General features: G+C 34.4%; 1 protein-coding gene across 1 annotated transcript in view; it reads left to right on the top strand.

The window, feature by feature from the left end:
- Positions 1 to 19,721, top strand: part of LOC140156015 (uncharacterized) — a 193,137-nt gene extending 173,416 nt beyond the window's left edge. Inside the window, exons 72-86 of the mRNA XM_072179104.1 lie at positions 2,009 to 2,122; positions 2,545 to 2,658; positions 3,645 to 3,758; positions 4,815 to 5,186; positions 6,272 to 6,391; positions 7,730 to 7,852; positions 8,798 to 8,911; positions 9,828 to 9,839; positions 13,467 to 13,580; positions 14,488 to 14,604; positions 15,021 to 15,134; positions 16,550 to 16,657; positions 17,206 to 17,442; positions 18,409 to 18,519; positions 19,263 to 19,721. Of these exons, the coding sequence (XP_072035205.1) occupies positions 2,009 to 2,122; positions 2,545 to 2,658; positions 3,645 to 3,758; positions 4,815 to 5,186; positions 6,272 to 6,391; positions 7,730 to 7,852; positions 8,798 to 8,911; positions 9,828 to 9,839; positions 13,467 to 13,580; positions 14,488 to 14,604; positions 15,021 to 15,134; positions 16,550 to 16,657; positions 17,206 to 17,442; positions 18,409 to 18,519; positions 19,263 to 19,438 (2,060 nt within the window). The 3' untranslated portion in view covers positions 19,439 to 19,721. The remainder of the gene's footprint in view (positions 1 to 2,008; positions 2,123 to 2,544; positions 2,659 to 3,644; positions 3,759 to 4,814; positions 5,187 to 6,271; positions 6,392 to 7,729; positions 7,853 to 8,797; positions 8,912 to 9,827; positions 9,840 to 13,466; positions 13,581 to 14,487; positions 14,605 to 15,020; positions 15,135 to 16,549; positions 16,658 to 17,205; positions 17,443 to 18,408; positions 18,520 to 19,262) is intronic.
- Positions 19,722 to 20,366: the final 645 nt, after the last annotated feature.

Below are 20,366 nucleotides of genomic sequence, written 5' to 3' on the forward strand. Positions count from 1 at the left end.
TTAACACATGTCAGTAACCACGCAGTTATCCAACTGACACAACAGCAAAATGCACTGACATGGAAGAGCTTCCTGGAACACATTCACAGCCCAGCCCTGTTTCATGAAAAAAGTGTATGAAAAGCATAAAGCAGCACCATTTTATCATCTGTGCAAGGATCTTGTGTGCATTCTCACAGATTTTTTTGTGCTGGGTGCCAAATGTTGGGCTGTGAAAGTGGAGGAAGTCCAGGAAGCTGTCCCATAACAGTGCATTTTGCTGTTGTGTCAGTTGGACAACTGCTTGGTTACTGACATGTGTTTTGAGTAGAGTATTAAAGTAATCCTGTGTGTAATTTTGGTTCATTTTGATTGACAGTATTTTGTGATTCACGCGTTGTAAAAAATTATAAGTTTCTTTTTGAGCTCAGTTTATATCAATTAGTCTTTAGATGAGATTAATTTGTTTACATAATTATGTGTTTTTAGAGGTGGATGCATGTGGCTCAGGACCATGTGTGAATGGTGCAACATGTCATAATTACTTCACACATTACAGATGCTTCTGTGATCTAGGCTTCTATGGAGAAAACTGTCAACTAAGTAAGTAATTGAAGTTATTGACTATTTATTGTGTCTTTGAAACAAAAAATTTCTTGTAGTTCCTTCTGTCAAAAAGATCATTAAAAATTCCAAATCTAATCAAATGTATGAGTGAAAATGATAGTATATAGATTAGCATTTCACACGGGCCTATGAAATATAGAAAAACAAATCAAGATAAAAAGAAGCTTTGCCACAAATTTAGGTAATATTTCATAATTTTCATGATAATGCATAATTATTACCACATTTGATACCGTGAAAAATAAACAGGTATAGTTGTATGTATTTATGGGTCATGATTGATTCATTTGAAAATGATTTCATTAGGTCATCAGTGTGCAACAGCTAAACATGATAATGATGACAAACATGCCATTTTCAGGATTGCAAATTACAAATTCAGGATAAATTTGAGTGCAAATAGTCACTACAAATAATTTATGACAATCCTAAAACATAACTCGGAACAATCAAATTCAATTGTCTATACTAAGATCACCTAGTTAAAGGCGGGACTGATATAGAATGGCGTACACACAGCTGGGTGCATCACATAGATGAAATACATTTTGCGTATTGCATGACTGATGCATCCTTTTATGAATTTACATGGTCGTAAGTTAGGACTCTCTTAATGCACAGTAACGAAAACTGATTAATTCTCGCCTATTACGAGCTGGTCATAATAGACGTACATTGAATATGAATTCAAATAAACTATTTCACAAGTATTAGGAGCAAATAATTGTCTGCCTGCCCTAAAAGGTACACATTATTATGGGCACCCACTAGATCTTCCTAAGGATAACTATTGTAAACTTTTAACTTTTTGTGTTGTATGTTTGTGTCAATTATGGTATTGATTTGCATGATATTTTACCTTATTTTTTTCTTCTGTTTCTGTTTCAAATATTCAATACAGGCATCATACCCAAGGAGGCTGTTAATTTCTGCCATATAAGAATATTATAAATAATATGATTTTGCTTAAATTCTATGCTTTTGTTCATTTAATGCTTATAACATGGGCTATAGGGTGCATAAAATTCTTGTATATGCTTATTGTTTGTGTTGTAATCTGTAATGTTTTGTTTTGTTCTTGTTCAGTCTTTGTGTTTTTGATATGTGCTATTTGTGAGATATGTGGAAGTCTTGTGAAGACTGGAGCCACTGTTATACATAAGGTTGGTATTTATAGTTCTTTTCAACACTTTCATTGATTCATCTGGACTGGCAAGCAATTGCTATGCTATTTAGCACATCAATGCAGCTGGAAGTAAGTTCAGATTTACATCTGTTCATTTTTGATTTTCGTCCTTTTAAAAACATTTAAAAATGTTTTGTTAAGGATGTTTTTTATCTAATAAAACAAAACTAATCATATAAATGTTGTATATACTTTATTTATTTTGTACTTGTTTAGATTTTGATGAATGTTCCAGCAATCCATGTAGAAACTCAGCTACATGTATAGATGGCATCAACCAATTCACTTGTATCTGCCCACCAGACTATACAGGTTTACTCTGTGAGCAAAGTGAGTAGCAATTATTTCAAAGGTATTATCAGAGTGATTTGCCAAACCAGGACAACCTAAAATTCATCAAAATTAAGATTTCTGCATATTTAGATTTCTTGTTTGACAAACCAAGTGAATTTCTATTCACTGCAATATTTTGTCCTACACATTGGAGGACTTCATCAGGTATGACTGATATGGTCATCTGATACACTTTCCCAGTAAACAAGTTTGGGTGGTTTCTGGTGTTCCTTAGTATCTTTTTCGGACTTAAGTAGTGGATCATGACTTAAGATGTATGTGTCTTTTCTCTAGAGAAATGGGCACATGCCTCTTGAGTCATGTTTACTATCCAGTACTGAAGTCTAGAGAGGATAGCAATTAAATTTCATTTGTAATTGTCCACTATATAAATGAGTGTTTGCTTTATTTGTTCCCAGATATTGATGCTTGCCGATCCAACCCATGTCAGAATGGCGCCCTCTGTAGTGATCAACTCAATGGTTATCAATGCAGTTGTCAGACAGGATATGAAGGAGACAACTGTGAAATAAGTAAGCTTACTACATATCTCAACATAATTCTCTAGAAAAGAGAATAAAATATTTGCCTTTGTCAAGATGGCATGTAGCATAAAATGCTGGAATTGATGTGTGTGGTTGGGTCAAGCTTAGGGCTAGGTGAAGGTGCTTTAAACAGCATTTCATGCTATGTATTACCATGTAAGTGTGCAGAACATCAATGATGCATCTGGGTTGCCCAATCAGGTGACTTCCCACAACTAAAAAATGGCTGCCATGGTCATGTGACTTTTGATATCTGTGAGATGATGATGATGACTACAACGATTAACCATGCTGCTTAAAACTTGAAAGAGAAAAATATGCCGCTTTATAGCTATTACTATGAGAGAAGAGAAGTGATTAAAAAAAATATGCTGCTTACAGCTAACTTTGAAAGAAAAAGCTTGAAAGGGATTTACAAACATGAATGAATGAAAAACCTTGACAGGAATTTTTAAATATGATGATTATATCTAACATTGCAAGAAAGGCTTGAAAGGAGTTTGAAAAAAGGCAACTAATCTCTCTGAAGACATATTATGTATTATGTATAATGATTGCTTAATTTGAACTGTAATTTCCATAATATCAGTTGGTAATGATTATGTGCATGCTTTTCTAATCTGGAAATATTACAATAGAATGCAAAATAAAATTTAAAAACAACTGATATATTGGAAATTATAGTACAGATAATGGTGGCAAGTTTAATTAACACATGCTTTATTTAAGAATCCATTTAACTATCAATCTCATTAGGGCTATATGTTCAAAGAGTAAAATATTGCTTCTGTAAACTTAGCAACAACTGTGAGTTTACTTTTTGTGCTGGAGCTGAATAACCAACAGTTCATGGAAAATTTGGTTTAAAAGCTCTCTCAAACTGTTCAAAATTATGAAGCATACAAAATAAAGTTGTTGTAATAAGTTGAGATTGATGGTTTTGGATTGTCTAACCCTTTGCCTGCTTAATTCAGATATAAATGAGTGTTTCAGCAACCCATGCTTGAATGGCGGCACTTGTCGGGATATGGTTAATAGATATGAATGCCAGTGTCCTATTGGCTGGTCAGGCAATACGTGCCAAACATGTAAGTCATATCTGTTTGGGTGTTTCTGTCTGTCTGTGTGTGATATGGTTAGAATGAGATGGCTGATGGAATTATGATGAATAAGTTTGTGTGCCTCATTGCTTGTTTCAGGGCAGTAACTGCATGTATCAAAAATGTAATTGTGTGTATGTATGTTGGGTGCATGTGTGTGGAAGGGTGTATTTGTAAACACCAGCAAATGAGGACATACACACATGAGAAATCTCTGTGTGCACAGAAACTGTGGACAATAGTTCCTGAATGATCTAAACTTATGCAGGGGTGTGTATGTGTTATTTTTTTCTATGCTAAGTTAACAATTGGGTGTGCTGTATGCGGGATATGAAGTAATTAATTTGTATTTTTGTATGTGAACAAGAATTTGCTTACACAATTTACTTTTGTTTATGTTTTATGGTAGTACTAAGACTAGTAAGTTAGGGACATTGTCCATAATTTTCAAATGAAAATATTTGAGGTTCTCCATTTAAGTAGCAAAATTCTGACATAAATGAACCTTAGTTTTAGCTGAAACAGTGTGTTGTAATCAGGTTTTAAAAATTTGAAGAATAAAGAATTGTCAAAATTGGTATTAGAACTGCTTATGAGCTCTTAAGCAAGTATTTATATGCATATCTGTTGTTGTAGGATAATGCTATATAGAGGCCTCTTTTCAATAATGCAGTCCCAAGATAATATCCATGGTACATAATTTCCTTCAGGATCCCAGGGTTTTACCATCATAACCCTGTAGGCCTTGAAATTCATTTTTCAATGGTACTCATTTTCAAGTTCAGTGAGAAAAGGGCACAAAGGCCACTATGTACTGAAGAATGATTTGAAATTGAAGGGAATTAAGGCCCAAGGCCAAGGCACCACCCAAAATAGACAGTGTGGATTTAACACAATTTTGAGGCCTGTAACAATGTACCCTCTGCATTCAGGTGCTTATCTCATAACACCTCACACACCATCCCTTCTACAATCATTGCTACTTATCCTATAGTAAGATACATCAATGTTCTATATTAACTATATACCACCTTTTTATTTCAGTGGTTGGCTGCAATGTTGATTATGAGATCCCAGACTGTGGCTCTGTGCAAGTAGAAAGCCCAAATTATCCCAATACTTATCGCAATCTCGAATCCTGTCAGTGGCTACTCAGTACCGAAGCCATGACACCAATACGAATCACCATAGAAGATTTTGACACGGAGGAGGAATATGATAAGATCCTGATAGGCAACGGTGCCAACCCATCTAATTCGGCATCCCAGATTGCCGGTCCACTCTCTGGCAGTATGGACGGCTTGGAACGCACCGTATTTACCTCAAATGGTGATCGCATGTGGATTACATTTGTTACGGATAACAATAAGGTGAAGAAAGGATTCTCAATCAAAGTAGAGGATGCTGGCTGTGTGGGTAAGATGTTGAGACTTTAATACTCATGGAAGAAAGGTGCTTTTTCAAAATCATGCATTCTTTTTGCTGTAGTATATGTTGTCATTGCCTTTGCATAGAGACAAATCAAAAATTCAATTTTTAATCTTCTTTATGGAAATGTATGTATTCTGAAAGTGAATCAATATAGTAAAGGTGACTTATTAATTGGATGTGAAATTTAAGTTTCGATATATTTGTATGGTGCATTTTGTCATTTATAGTTTGTTAGCACTAATTATAAACTTAGTTTGTTGGCATTGAAGTGCTTTACTTTTAACATTTGAATATGAAAGTTGCAATGAATATGGTTCAATGTTAACCCTAGACTAATATGTGAGAGTAGTGTTGTATTTAACCCTACAACAACAGTCCAGAAGATTATGAAACTTATCTTTCCAAACACATTTTGCCTGTTCCAGGTTCCTTGTTAAAATTTATGTTTGAATTAAACTTTCATTCAATGCAACCTCTGTGCATTGCTATGTGGTACATACCATGGTTTTCAATAGGACAAATTATAGATTACTATAAATCATCCCTATATAAAATGTGATGTTACTTATACACTACAAGATTCCTATTGGGGCTGCCTGCACAGGTACACACAGAGTACATACACAGTACCAATGCTGTTACTGCCCAGGACCCACTATCAGTGGTACTGCACTGGTACTACACAGTACCAGCCAAGTACCTTGGTGAAGGTGTACCTGTGCAGGCAGCCCATATAGGAATCTTGCAGTGTACATCAGTGTTGCCACTTTAACATTGGCACTGCAGCAACAACAGCTTTAAAATGAAAATAATTTGACAATGTCACCCTCGTCAGTCCATTTTAGGCAAAAGGATAGTTTATAGTAATCTATTGTTAATTACTATCAGAAAACCATGATGATATCATGAATGGATATGGAACATTTTGAAGGTTCTCAAAGCAAAGTATGTTGACATGTTTATATGAGGTCCACATGGTTTTTTTCCACTTATACCTTAAAATTAAATGCTCTATTTTTAGGCTTAATACTATTGATGAAATTGTGAATGTTTAAATTGTTTGTTTTCAGTGATTCCACCTTGTAATGTGAGCAATCCGTGTATTAATGGAGGCCAGTGTAAAAACAGAGACAATTATAATTATTATTGTCAATGTCCAGCAAGATATGAAGGGGAACATTGTGAGACCGGTAAGAATATGGTTGACATTAAACAAGGAATGCAATTTGCTGTTTTAGATTATTTATAAATGCAAATTTTTAAGTTATACAATACAAAAATATAAAGACAAAAAAACAACAACATTGTTTGGTACTTTTTTATTTGAATGTGTATCGATTTGGCAGCTAAAAAGTCATGAATCATGAACAGAATACTTTATTGTTAGAAATATCCCTCAGACTTGTTTTATAAAATGACCCTTTTAAATCTACATTTTATGGACATTCATTTGTTCTTGTGGCATATGGACCTTGCAATATAATATACACTACTTGATTGTGTCCTCTAATTTTGTTTCCAATTAAGATATAATGTTAGTGTTAAATAGCGTTTGGTTAAAAATATGTGATGAAGCTGTACTTTGAGATTTGAAATTTGTATGAGTTTGACTGAATTTATAGATGGAATGCTAGCAATGAGTAATTGATCCATTTCATAAATGAAAAGACCATACTAAGTCTACTTCATTTCATTAGTTCAAAATGAACACTCATTGCTGATGACCAACTATGACTTCAGTTTGACTTACATGTAAGGCCATTACAATTCAACCTCTTTTATCCAGCCATGATAGGACCAAGCATTGGCCAGATAAGTGAAAAATCCAGATAAATGAATAAAATGTAATTCTGCATTGACTGTCTAATGTGCTACAATTTGGACCAACAAATATTACTCAATATGGGGAAACATCACTGAAAGATGATATTTACATGTTGTATTAAACATAGATAGGTCCTAAATATTTCAGAGCATGACATTAAGGTATCAAAGCATCAAGACATGTTTCCTATGTTAACTCCAAGGCTGGGGTAACAGAAAGATCTGTATAAAAGATGTCCAGATAAGGGAGGTTGGACTATATGTATATAGTCTGATATTTTGCATACATTTTGCTGTTGTAACAATTCCAGCAACGAAAGAGGAGTAAAAGAAGAAAGCTTATAATTTGAATGTAGAATCTCAGCCAAAAAGTGCAGTGAAGAATGGAAAATGCAGAGTTTGTCACAACAGAAAAATGTGCACAAAAACATCAGGCTTTTTATGTGAACCAGTGGCGTGCGCAAAGGGGGGGGGTGGGGAAGGGGGACCATTCCACCCACCCCTCACTTTTGTTGGTCATTCGGGGGATTCTGGGGGAAAAACGTTTAAAATGTCAAAATCAGACTCCATTCGGGGAACTGAACAACCTGCCCCCCCACTTTCAATGTGCTGCGCACGCCACTGATGTGAACTTTGATATAGTATATTATATTTAACCACTGTTTGTTACCATAAATTGTTTGATAATTTGTTGTTACTGACAGAGAGATTGACTGTATGTGACTCTAACCCATGTCGCAATGGTGGTACATGTTTTGTGGCTAATTTCAATGAGGCATTCTTATGTCAGTGTCCAGAAATGTATTCAGGCAACACATGTGAGACAGGTAAGATATAAACATATAACAATATATTTTGCTATACTTATGTAAAAGTTATTTAATGGTGAAATAAAACTAAACTAAACAACATGGATACAATAAAAATCAATATTATTTTTACTTTCTGGTTTGTAGCATTACTGGTTATTGGGTGATAGGTTTATGGATACAATAAAAAAAAACCATTATTTTTACATGTAGCCTTTGGTTTCTGACATTAGTATGCGCATGGTTTCGGATTCGCTTGGGTGATGTATTTATGGATACAATTAGTATGCCTGTGGTTTCAGCATATCTTCTCACTTCATTGCAACAGAAAAAACATTAAACTTGTTCGATTTTTTGATTGCCAAATCCAAAAATACTCACTAGTTTTAGACTTTCGCCATCTCGGCTGATGGCTTCTTCAGGATGACCATTGGTATCCACTTTTCCCGATGGTTTGCCTGCTGCTTCAGGCATTTTTGTGTTATTTTTCATTTATGTAATAGGTAGTTTTAGTGGTATAAAGTCTGAAATTTTGACAAATTTTTGAAAATTTTGACACCGGCCAAAATTGAGACAATTCATAAAATTTGACAGATGACATGGGAGGAGAGGTTGGGGTAGAAGAAAGGGATGGTTCTAATAATCATTACTAAGATATCCTGAAGGACACATTCTCAGTTTTCATAGCTTTGTTCCTTAACTAAATGTTTTCCATACAGAAATTTGAGTGATGAAAATGGGAAGCACAAATTTAGACTACTTCTTCATTAAATAAGACCCTTTCAAGAGCTAGAATTATAATTTGGCATCTGTCTGTCAAGAGCATTTATTTTGTCCACCCCAAAACCAAACTGCCTGTCCAAAATGAAAGAATGGCACATGGCTAGCTAAGATACATCAAATAATAAAAAAAGTGACCTTAATCTATTAACCACTTTTAATTGTTTCTTTTCCTTACATCAGAGTTATTTGTGTGTCCATCTGATTATTGTCTGAATGGAGGCACATGCTCAGTGAATGGCAACAGTCTGCAATGTAGTTGTCCAGATGGCTATGGGGGATCCAGATGCGAATCATGTAAGTTAACATTACAAGTATTTCTTTATTTCGCTTACAAACAAATTTAGCCTATAGGTATATCACACATGTATGCGACCTCCATTTATCCTCCAGCTCATTTTCCAGACTTGCACAGTACCATAAAGATGTTGTTTTACTCTTATTGTATTATTGTCAGTAGATAGACCAATATTATCCAAGTTTATATAACACCATTCCATATTTAGTAGATTACAACCTGAGGGTTGTTGGCCTTGGTTTGGAAAAACAGACCCAAAATATTCTAACAGTGTGGATTTAACACAGTATTCTTTTAAATGTAAAGCTGAATTTTAAATCTTTTGAAAATTTTGTGAAAATGTCCCAGAACATTCCCCATCACAACATCCAGCCGTGTAAAAAAAAACAAGAATGGTATCTGACATTACTTGTCTGAATAGAAGTGTTAGTATTTCAATTATTGTACACAAGGTTATATCAAGTGTAGGTCACTTCATATCATCCCCAAGTCAAATTGTATATTAAGGAATGTTCTCTGTATTCCTAAACCATGTGACTTGTGATGATTTGAAGTGACCTCCACTTCGGATATGAGTCTGGAATTTATTCCTAGCCATTATGTGAAATGAGACACACGTAGCAGCCGACAAGTGCATCGTTTTGATATGGATGTACACATATGTGATATATGATCGCGGTTGAAACCTTTATTCCTACAATTGAAATTTCTAGTAGAGTCCAATGAGCAATATTCTGTTTGATAACACACAGCCAGTTATCGTATTTCATTATGGTACTATCATACCCATTACAAATATTTATAAAACACTTACTGTTGTACTTTCCTATCTTTTGCTTTTATATCTTTTTTTTTTTCACTTTATTTTCAACTCTGTGATTAAATTTTATTTACACTTTACTTTCTTTCCTACAGCAATCTCTCCAAGTAAGCTAAACACAAGCCTTCATGGCAAAAAGGTGTACCATGTAGCTAGTGTTCTCCCATCATACTCCCTTTTATCTTTGTGTTACCTTCCCTTTACTTGGGCATATAGCAACGGAATACAGAATGTTCCAAGCAAGATTTAACATAAATAGATTTCTCACACAACATTAATGGTTGCTAGAATAAATCCATTGGGCTATTCCAGTTGAAATCCATACATTTGTGTGGAATATAATGGTCAAGTCTTCCATAGGGGTGTATGGATTTCAACTGGAATAAACATTTACTAGATGCAGGATACCTTTTAAGATTACATTAGACTCAAATTCTGCATGATGTAAATACTTTGGTTCATAGTTTAGCGGTTTAAACCTTTAATCACAACACAAAAATTTGCGTACCTGGAATTTTCAGTTGACACTTCGACTTTCATCAGCAGACTGGCAATCCAAATTAGAGGTCAGCGACCTTTCGGACACTTGACCCCAAAATTGTGTCGTACACTCTAGGTAGCTTGTATCGTGTACTTTGGTTCATGTTGTGAACGGAGCTATTAAATCTATTTATGTTGATAAAATCATGGTACATTTTTTGCCTTGAAAGATGTTGCTTATCTGATACATCTTACGGGATACATCTTCATTTCTTAATGGTGCAAACTGCAACAGGAGCATTCAATTCCTAGATATTCTAACAGATTGATGGGTGGATGATAGATAGCTGATTGATTGATTGATTGATTGATTGATTGAAGGGTGATCAATTGTGGAATGATTAGTTAATGCTAGAATAAAGCAAGGAGAGCCTCAAACTGGCAATAGACATACACAATGTTATATAACTGGTTCAATTCCCAATCATGTATGCTGCCTGATATCCATCTGCTCTCCTTGCATATGGTTGAACTGTGCAAGGAGCGAATAACCATCCAAATCCATTAAATTTTGATTTCACAAAACATTTCATTCCATGTTCAATCATATCTTGGCTAGAATATCTATACATTAATTCATCCATGCATCAATCATAGACTATCAGACATGAACTGTAGATTGCTCCAATCCTTCCATCTCCCTCCTCACTACAATGTTTGACTTAATTAGTGCGCTTTCCTCATTTTACTTTTATTAATTTGTGCAAAATGTAGCTTTTCTAAAAACCCCTTTTAGTCTGATTGATTTTGATGTTTGTTATATATTTATTTTATAGATTTATCAAAAACTGCCTTGCATGACAACTTCTCCCCTAAATGTAATAAATAAAAGCTTGAAATTAGGAGGCACTAATTATGTTAAACATGGTATAACCTCTAGTCCAAGACAAAAATCAAAATAAGTAATTATACGTGACAGTCCAATTTGCACACCATTGTCATTATGTGTATAGGAAAGTGGTGTTCATTACTCATTGTAACCTGGAAGATTTTCTTCCCTGATTGTAATCATGTTGAATCTGTCAGATGTGTATTAATTATGTTTTGTTTGTCTTGTACTATGACTAATTCCTCATTGTTCCTTTCCCTAGTGCTATAGAAACAAAGCTCCCTTAAATACGGCTATCAAATGTTATAAGGTTCATAAAGCATATGGTGTTAATAAAGCAACTAATTATCAAATGTCCTCACCCACATCAATTATGGTTCAGTAATAGGCGTAATAATAAAACTTGGTACTTGATAATCTATTGCCATTTCAGTTGTCTCAGGGGCCTGCATTCCGCTATATCTCCTGCTTTTAATCCCATCAGCCTCTGGTTTTAAGTTTTACCAATCTTAGTTTATGGTGACACACTAAGGACTCTATCAGTTTGATATATTAATATTTTGGTGACTGAAACTAAAAAATCACAAGAATGGTATGGGTACTATTTGATTTCTGTTGCAGATTCACTCAAGCTCCTCAAGTTAAGCATAATATAATTCAAACCAATCTAAATCAAGCTCTGGTTCAAGTGTATTAATTCTCGGATTCAAATCACAACAGCAACAATAAGCTTAAGAGTGATACATATTCACTCAACTTCAACTCCTGGCTTCATCAAAATGATTAGCAGCACTAAATAATAAACAGTGTTTGTGTAATGGTGTATGTGTTGTAACAACAAGGCCCACCTTCTTGATGTACATGTCATGAAGAAATAGGTAACAATTATTACACCTGTAAGTTTGAATTGAATTCTAATTCCTTTCTTTTACTAACCATTCTTATATTTTAATTTATATCCTCTTTTTTATCTGGAAACTTAACCATTTTGTTCACTATTGTTGTATTCTAACAGCAAATCCTGATTTTACTTTTAGTAAGCCTTCTTATTTACTTCCATTATTATTAGAGAAGCATGCATCTACATAGGGAGATTTGTATTATGGACATTTTTTATTCTTGTTACTCTCTGTTAAGTTAGTGCCAATCATGGATGATAATTGTACAGTATGTTCCACATGTAAATTCAATCAGTAGCTTTTTCATTTGAAATATATAAAAGTATAGATCAAACTTACAGCATGCCAGTTGGAAGTTTGAAAATTTAATGAATAGCTTGCCTTGTAAGCCCTCTTAACATAGATGAAAAGTAGGTAAAATGTGATGAGTAAAATCAATGTTAATCTTTGGTTTAGAAGGTAATGATTGATAGGTGGATTGTAAAAGAGTTTGGTTTAGATGCATGTATTCTATGTAAAATTTAGGGATATTTATCACTAGTGTGGTATAATAATATATGTAGAGTATTAGTATTTGAATGTTCAGTAGGATTTAGTAACACACTATCTATTCATTACAAAATGCAGACATTGAAAATTAAAAATCAGAAGGTCTAAGCAATCCAAAAATAATGAATTTAATGAACTTACAGAAAGGTCACAAAGAGGCAAGTGTGTTTCTCATATAGGTTGGACACATATATCCTTTTCGAAATAATGCTCTGTAGATTCATTTGAAGAGAAATCCTTTACAAAATGCTTCTGATAAAACTATTTCAACAAAGAGTTTCCCCCAAACATTAACTAAGCTAAATATTGTAGATTGCAACTGATTTGAATGTACATAAACGGATTCTGGTTTTGAGCATATTTTGCCAAATAAAACGTGTTGCTTTTGGTTCACACATCCTAAAGCCAGGGTAAAATTGGTTCTTTTAACCTCCAGGGTTCGATTTCACAAAGATATGCTTGCAGTGCATCATGGGTGCCCACACTTATTCTAAAATAATGATGGGTTCAGCCTGAACTTCGTATATATTTGGGGCAACCACTGTATTTGTAAAATCAACCCTTAAAGCTAGGTATCAAGATTGCCATCAAACATCTCATCCACTTCAACACCCATCCTCTACCCTCTCCCTAAGCATATCATCATATTTTTGTGCATTTTGATGAACCCCAGATAAAAATAAAATACTCCTTTGTATTTTACTTACTGTAGAGGTGACAATATCAAGCAGAAATGCTATGTGTGCTTGATGAATCATGTAACTCACCTCACAGGTAAAAGGTGGTCTATAGTATCTGGTTTTCATCAATATGCAGAAATCCCGACAACATATATTAGTGCTGTACAAAATTGCTGTGCAAAATACACATTACAAAGGACTTACATTTGTGACTTATGCATGTTATGATATTTACAGCTATGTGCCCAAGTGATTACTGCCAGAATGGGGGACTTTGTATTGTACTGGAACAGAGTGGCCAGCGGTTCTGTAGCTGTCCCAGTGGCTATGGAGGAGAGAAATGCGAGATATGTGAGTTTAAAAAAATGATGCCCACCTCATTAAGTGCTCATCATAGTGCCCTGTGTTTCACTCAATCAAAGATGATGCCCATCTCATGAAGTGCTCATCATAGTGCCCTATGTCTCACTCAATCCAAAGATTTTGGAATAGTCACTGAAGAGCAGATTTTGCAACATGTAACATGTGTTGACAATTTTGTCTCTAATGTCACAACCTTTTTGGGAACCTGTATATTCAACAGGTTGTTCATGGTGTGATAGATTTATTGGTAATGTGCAGTAAGATTTTGCTTGCATGGAAGATCACAGCAATGGTGTGATGGTTTTTACACTCCCTTGCATCCCCTTTCTTAGGCATTGTTAAGATGCTGATTTCTTCTGTTCCATTGGGTGTAATCTTGATATCCAGACCTTGTCGCATGACTGGTGTAAGGCTATAAGAGCAACTAGACTCATCAGTTATGGGGAGGAGATAAGATTAAATGACTGCTTATGTGTTCAAAATTCAACCTGCCTAATCATGAAACTCCTGTGGTTAAGGCACAGGTCTTGTAAACCTTGAGGCCCTGAGTTCAAAAGACGGGATCAATTTTTCTGTTTGTCTCCTTTATTATTTGTGATGGTGAAGCTGGTGAAAAAATGTGGTTTTTTTTATATATTAAATACCTGTCAATCATTCCACTGTCCGACTCATCATTTTGCTTCAGATTCATGCACATTATAGCAGTGAAAATGCATTTTGGGGAAAAATGTCAGGACTGTAACATCTCAGCTGTTGTTTTTTAATAGATTTGTGTGTTTGCCAGAACATGCATAGAAAAATAGCTAAATATGCATGTCATTAATAGTAGACCATGATAGGAGGTAATCCTATTTTGTATACTGTGTTAACATTGTTTTTATTCCTTCCATTGTAGCACCATGCCCAGCTGACTTTTGTTCCAATGGAGGCACATGTTATCAACCTGATCTGGCTGAGGAAGAATACGCTTGTGATTGCCCGGCTAACTTCCGTGGCGACAAATGTGAAGAAGGTAAGGCTTTTTAGATATTAAATCTGCAAGATAGATAAATAAATAAAAAATAGCTACTTGGGATTTTCATTAATATTAGCTACAACATATAATCCAACAAATGGATTTCAAGTCACTTTTGTGAAGCGCTATTCAATGCAGCTACAATACAATGAGAAGTATCGGATAAAATGTGACATAAATATGAATAGATGTCCAATTGTTAGAAATGCAGGAGGAAAACCAGAGTATTATGGTGATGCCTGAGCAACCGTGCTCACTTATGGCACTGTATACACTACTCTCCTCCTCTAATTTCTCTTCTAACTTTTTGATGAGATTAAATGAGCTTGGTATTCTTGCTAAATCAATCTATATATTATGTCCACATATTGTGTTATTTATTAACACTGTATTGCTTTGTTTTCATATTACAGAGTTGACTAACTGTGATCAGAACCCATGTAAGAATGGTGCAACCTGTGATGACACTGGTGGTATATTCACATGCCTATGTCCAGCTGGTTATGAGGGAATTATATGTGAAAATAGTAAGTATGCTCCATCCACCTGTAACATATGGAGGAGAGAAGGACAAGGGGGATGGATTAAGGGAAGGAAGAAGGGGGGTTGAAATATAGAAGACACAAAGGAGAATGGAAAGACCAGTACAGGCTGGTGAACAGGTGGAATTCTGGAGCACATTCAGATGATGTTGCCCATACATCCTATGCAGACATTGAAACTTGGAAGGGACATTTTTCTATTTTTCTTCAACTAGCTAAAATAATAGAAAATACTACATGGTTAGAAAAAAAAATAAAGACAACAATCAAAACTGGGATTAACTGAAGCTGGACCTTTTCATAGCAGCTACATATATAAACAATACAGATCAAAGATCCCAATATAACACATTATTATGTTTTGATGGATCCAAGTTGTGATAATATTGGATCCAAAACATAATAATGATAAAATTGGATGCTTTTACGCCTAATATTTATTGGTCTCGCTATGAGTTGTAAAATATTGGACTCGACTACGTCTCGTCCAATATTTTAAAACTCATAGCTCGACCAATAAATATGGGCTCAACCGATCCAATTTTATATCAAAATTGTAACATTTTGAGCTCATGTCAATTATGATGAAATTAGGAGAAACCAGTAGACTTTGAACAGTGTAGGTAGTGATCGAGGTAGGTATAATAATAAAGGTATTTGGCAATTGGTATAGTTTTTCTGTAGTTTTTGTTATTTTGGTCTGTGTAATATTTTGGAGTCTTTGGATTATTAGCTAAATATAACAGTTTTGTATATAATCATTAATATTTTACAATTTTGTGTTTACTTTATTATTTCATTTATGTTATAGTTTAATGCTTTGTTAACATGGCTTTTATGTATTTTAATTATATTTGTTTCTGTTTCTATAAAGCACCTAGATGCCCTCTCTGGCATTGGCCATTGGGTGCTATATCAAGAGGTTATTTATTATTAGTAATATCATTATTATAGTCTAGAGGATATTCTCTCTTTTATCATCAAGTTTTATGGTTTAGCTGAAGAGACATTCAGAGATTTGTCACTCCAAACCTACAATACTTCCCACACATGTATTTTTTTGAACTTTCAGAATATTTACCAATGCATAACACCCTACATTAACTATGCTAGATAAATTTTTATGCCTAGGAATAAGAAGTCCATGCGAATCCAATAGGGGATGTGATGTCAAAAACATAGTCTTTCAGTATTTCCACTCTTTCTAGTCAGAAAATGATTTTATGTATTCTCCAGATTTATCAACCATTTTAATCAGCACCTTCAGAAAATATTGCATATTTATTTGGTCATCAACTTTAATTGACAGTTAGGTACAGCGTAAGTAGGAGAAACATAAACAAATAATTCCCTACATTCAATCTGTCTCTTTCTTTCTTTCCATTATTTTCATTTTATAGCACCATGTGATTCAATAACTTGTGAGAATGGTGCCACATGTGAACTAGATGGTAGCACTGCCCTGTGTGTCTGTGTGGATGGTTACTATGGAAACAGATGTCAAAGAGGTTGGTTCTATACAATTCTAACAAAATAAAACAGTCACTTTTATGTGGATATTTGTGACTGCCCGTCAATTAAGTCTACAGTAATGACAGAGAATGATATGGCCCTATAACATTATATTATATTAACATATGCCCCTATTAACATCAATATGCATTTCTCTAGGTGCAGCTTCAAAATGTGAAGGTTTACTCAAAATGTTGATCAGGTGTGAGTGCGTAAAAGATATCTCAAGTAGTTAACATCACTGTCTGAAGCTGCACTATAGAAAAAGCAGTATAGGTTCATTATAAAACTGACCCCTACCTCACCTATAATCTCATCTCATCTGTAACAAATCTGGAAGTTAGAATAACATCAATGTGTCTTCTCCCTTCCAAGTGAACTAATTTAGTCTCCTTCATTGACCATTTGGTTTGTTCCCTTAATAGTGTTTGAGATACCAGTTAAACAGTCTGTACAGGTCTTAATTGATGCTAGGATGAACTTGTTTAGGAAGACTATTTTTTATTAGCACTTTCTTAATTATTTTGTTGTATTATTTTGACAGATCGTAATGAATGTGCCAGTGAGCCATGTCAGAATGGTGGCATGTGCGAGGACATGATTAACAGTTTCATCTGTGACTGTGTGGATCAATTCACTGGTGATATTTGTAGCATAAACAAATCAGAGTGTGCCAATAGAATGATGTGTCAAAATGGCGGCGTGTGTGAGAGAGCTAGTGATGGCATGACAGGGATGTGCGTATGTGCTACTGGATGGTTTGGAACCAACTGTGAAAATAGTAAGTACTAAGATGTTTTCTTGTTCTGGATGTTGTACTTACCTATTGTCAGAGATTTGCAGCCCACCAACTACTTATAACTTGCATCTGTATGTTTAAAGAACTTGTTGACACAAAAAGTGTTATCAAAACATTTTAGTACCAAGATTTGGTAAATCAGCCCACCGGCAGTGGTAAACTCTCTTAAGTACTTCAATTCTAACAAGTCAAAAAAAGCACCAAGACCAAAAATTTGGATGTTTTTACAAATTTGGCAAAGAAACAGAAATCCTCCGGTACTAGTGACAGATCAATAAATATGTCATATAAGGTATTGTGAATACATTTGGAAACTTCAAATACTTAAAACCCTTTAAAATATGGCTAACATAAAGGAAAATACATCAGAAATACCACAGTGATGTGACACTTCAAACAGTAGTAGACTGAACTCTGAGTATACTTAATACCATATCAACAGGAATTATGCAGCTAATTCCTCAATGAAGTCTTTTCAAGTATGCTTACATGAAAGGTAAATCCCATAGTCCAAATTTAAGCAATTTGCAACAAGATTTTCTGAGCCATAGCAAGCAATCTTCAAGTAACCTAATTAGGCAGCTGAACAGCAGCATTAGCATCAATGGACACAGATTTCACGCCTCTTGTATATGAGATCATGGGTTTAAGCTTAATCCCTAGTGGTCAATTAGCAAAATGAATTCAAATACCTTTATTAAAATGTTCAAAATAATTCTGTAATTCCTCACACTGACCATTTCACAATATTGTTCGGAAGTGCACTACAACACACAGGATAAAAAAGTGTGGTATTATGCCAAATATTCCCATTTTGATCATGCGAATTACTGGTGCTTTGTTACTGATGATTTTAGTCTCTCCTTGAATGAGATACAGGACTTGAATTATTTATAAGAGATTTTTTGTATTGTTTTTTAATGTGACTTTCTATTTCCTTTCCTATAGACATTGATGATTGTCAACCCAACCCTTGCCAAAATGGAGGCAATTGTGTGGACTTGGTGGAAGGCTATAGATGCGCTTGTCAAAATGGATACCTGGGAAAGAACTGTGAAGGTCAGTTTTGTTTAAAAGAATAAAAATGTGTTGAATTGTTAAGAAACATATGGTCTAGATATAACCAACTGATATCAGAGACGTTCTTACAACACAACAGAGGAAGTATGGTGTATTTCTAAGTCACATGGCATGAACAAAGACCTACTCAAGGAAGGATCTGAAGATATAAACTTCTGTGCTATCCTGACTGGGTGTGTCCTACCCAAGTTCATTGATCAACAAGATTATTATTTTATTGAACGCTTATTATAGCCTGCAAATGAATAAAGAAACATGAACATAAAATCAAAACATAAAATATGGAACAAATATGAATATACAGTAGATCAACATTTTGGAAAGAGATGTGTTTGTGATTCTCAATTTTACCAGTTTACATTATATTCATGCCCAGGTCACCAACATCTAGACTTCAGCTAAAGGATCTAAGTTCCTGAATATTATTGAAATTGCTTATCCTTTTGCAAGATTTATGTTTGCTAAACAGCTTTGTTTGCCAGAATTAAGGTGAATTAATGTCAAAATATGGCAATTTTTTAAGGAAATATCTGATGGGAAACACATCAATCTTGCTTACTGCACCTTGTGTTGAAAACCCAAACAGGTAACCCTGGCATAGTGTTATTGCACATATGTATTAATAAACCTTTGGGAAGGAGGTTGAAGATTTGTCCATAGGTTAAGCTGCATGATATGTAAATAATAATATTATTTTGTCTCTTTTTCTTTCTCTATACCAGATGGTAAAAATGCAGTAGATGCCGGTAAGCAACAAACCCAAGAGCTTGCTTTGGAACCCTGGTGGATAGCCTTGATATGTCTTATAGGCTTTCTGTTCATCATCTTCATTGTTGTAGTACTCTGCACTATGAATAGAAGTACTTACGATGAGAAATCACAACTGGTCAACGCATAGTAGCTGTGCAGCGCCCTCTATGGCACATAACAAGTAGATAGTAATTTTATGATATGACAAAGGATTTAAGGAATTTGCACCTTGTGGTATGTTTTAAGAGCATAAAGTAGGTAGGAGCAAATTGTAACACAAGCAGAAAAATCAGTGGGTTTATATTTTTATATTAATTGACTAATTATAATAATTTATGAGAACAATTGATAAATACTGCAGCGAGGCGATACCTTTAACCTGTATGTTTGTGATGTCATTTTTTTTATGATATGTACATATTATCACATTTGCTATGTGATAGGAGACATTGAAGATGACTTAAACAAGGTGTAATTGTAATTGCAGAAATTATGTGTACATGTATGAGATGGTTTGTGAGAATAGAAAAGAAAGATTATTAAACAGTAGCCCGGTTTGGGTCAAAATGATCATTAAGTCATCATTCCTGAAATTGGCTTCTGTTGCATAATTTCTAATGGTCGCCAGCTGAAAACAGGGGATGTTTAATTTGGTAATGCATAGACAATGTATAATTGTTTAGATAGGAAGAAATGTGAACAAGTATATGCAAACGACAAGATAAGTTAAAAAGAAACTCCCTGTGCACATAATTATTGTTCCACTCCCCAATATAGTATTTGAGGCCTTTGAAATGATTTTTACTGATATGTTTTCACTATGATGTATTATGATGTTAATAAAAGATGTAATTGTTTATAAAGGATGTATATTAAAGTTAACTTTGTTATGCTCAATAATGTTACCAAATCAATACCATCTGGGGTGTGAGAGTTTAGATTTAAATCTGAATTCAGACTTTTTATTTTGATTTTCAGTGCTTTTTCTGCACATAAAATTATATGAGCTTTCCAACATTCAGAGTTTTTCAGACTTTTCATACCTGTTTTTAGCCTTTTGTATCTGTGGTCATTCA

Source organism: Amphiura filiformis, chromosome 6, assembly GCF_039555335.1.
Source record: "Amphiura filiformis chromosome 6, Afil_fr2py, whole genome shotgun sequence".
NCBI lineage: Eukaryota > Metazoa > Echinodermata > Ophiuroidea > Amphilepidida > Amphiuridae > Amphiura > Amphiura filiformis.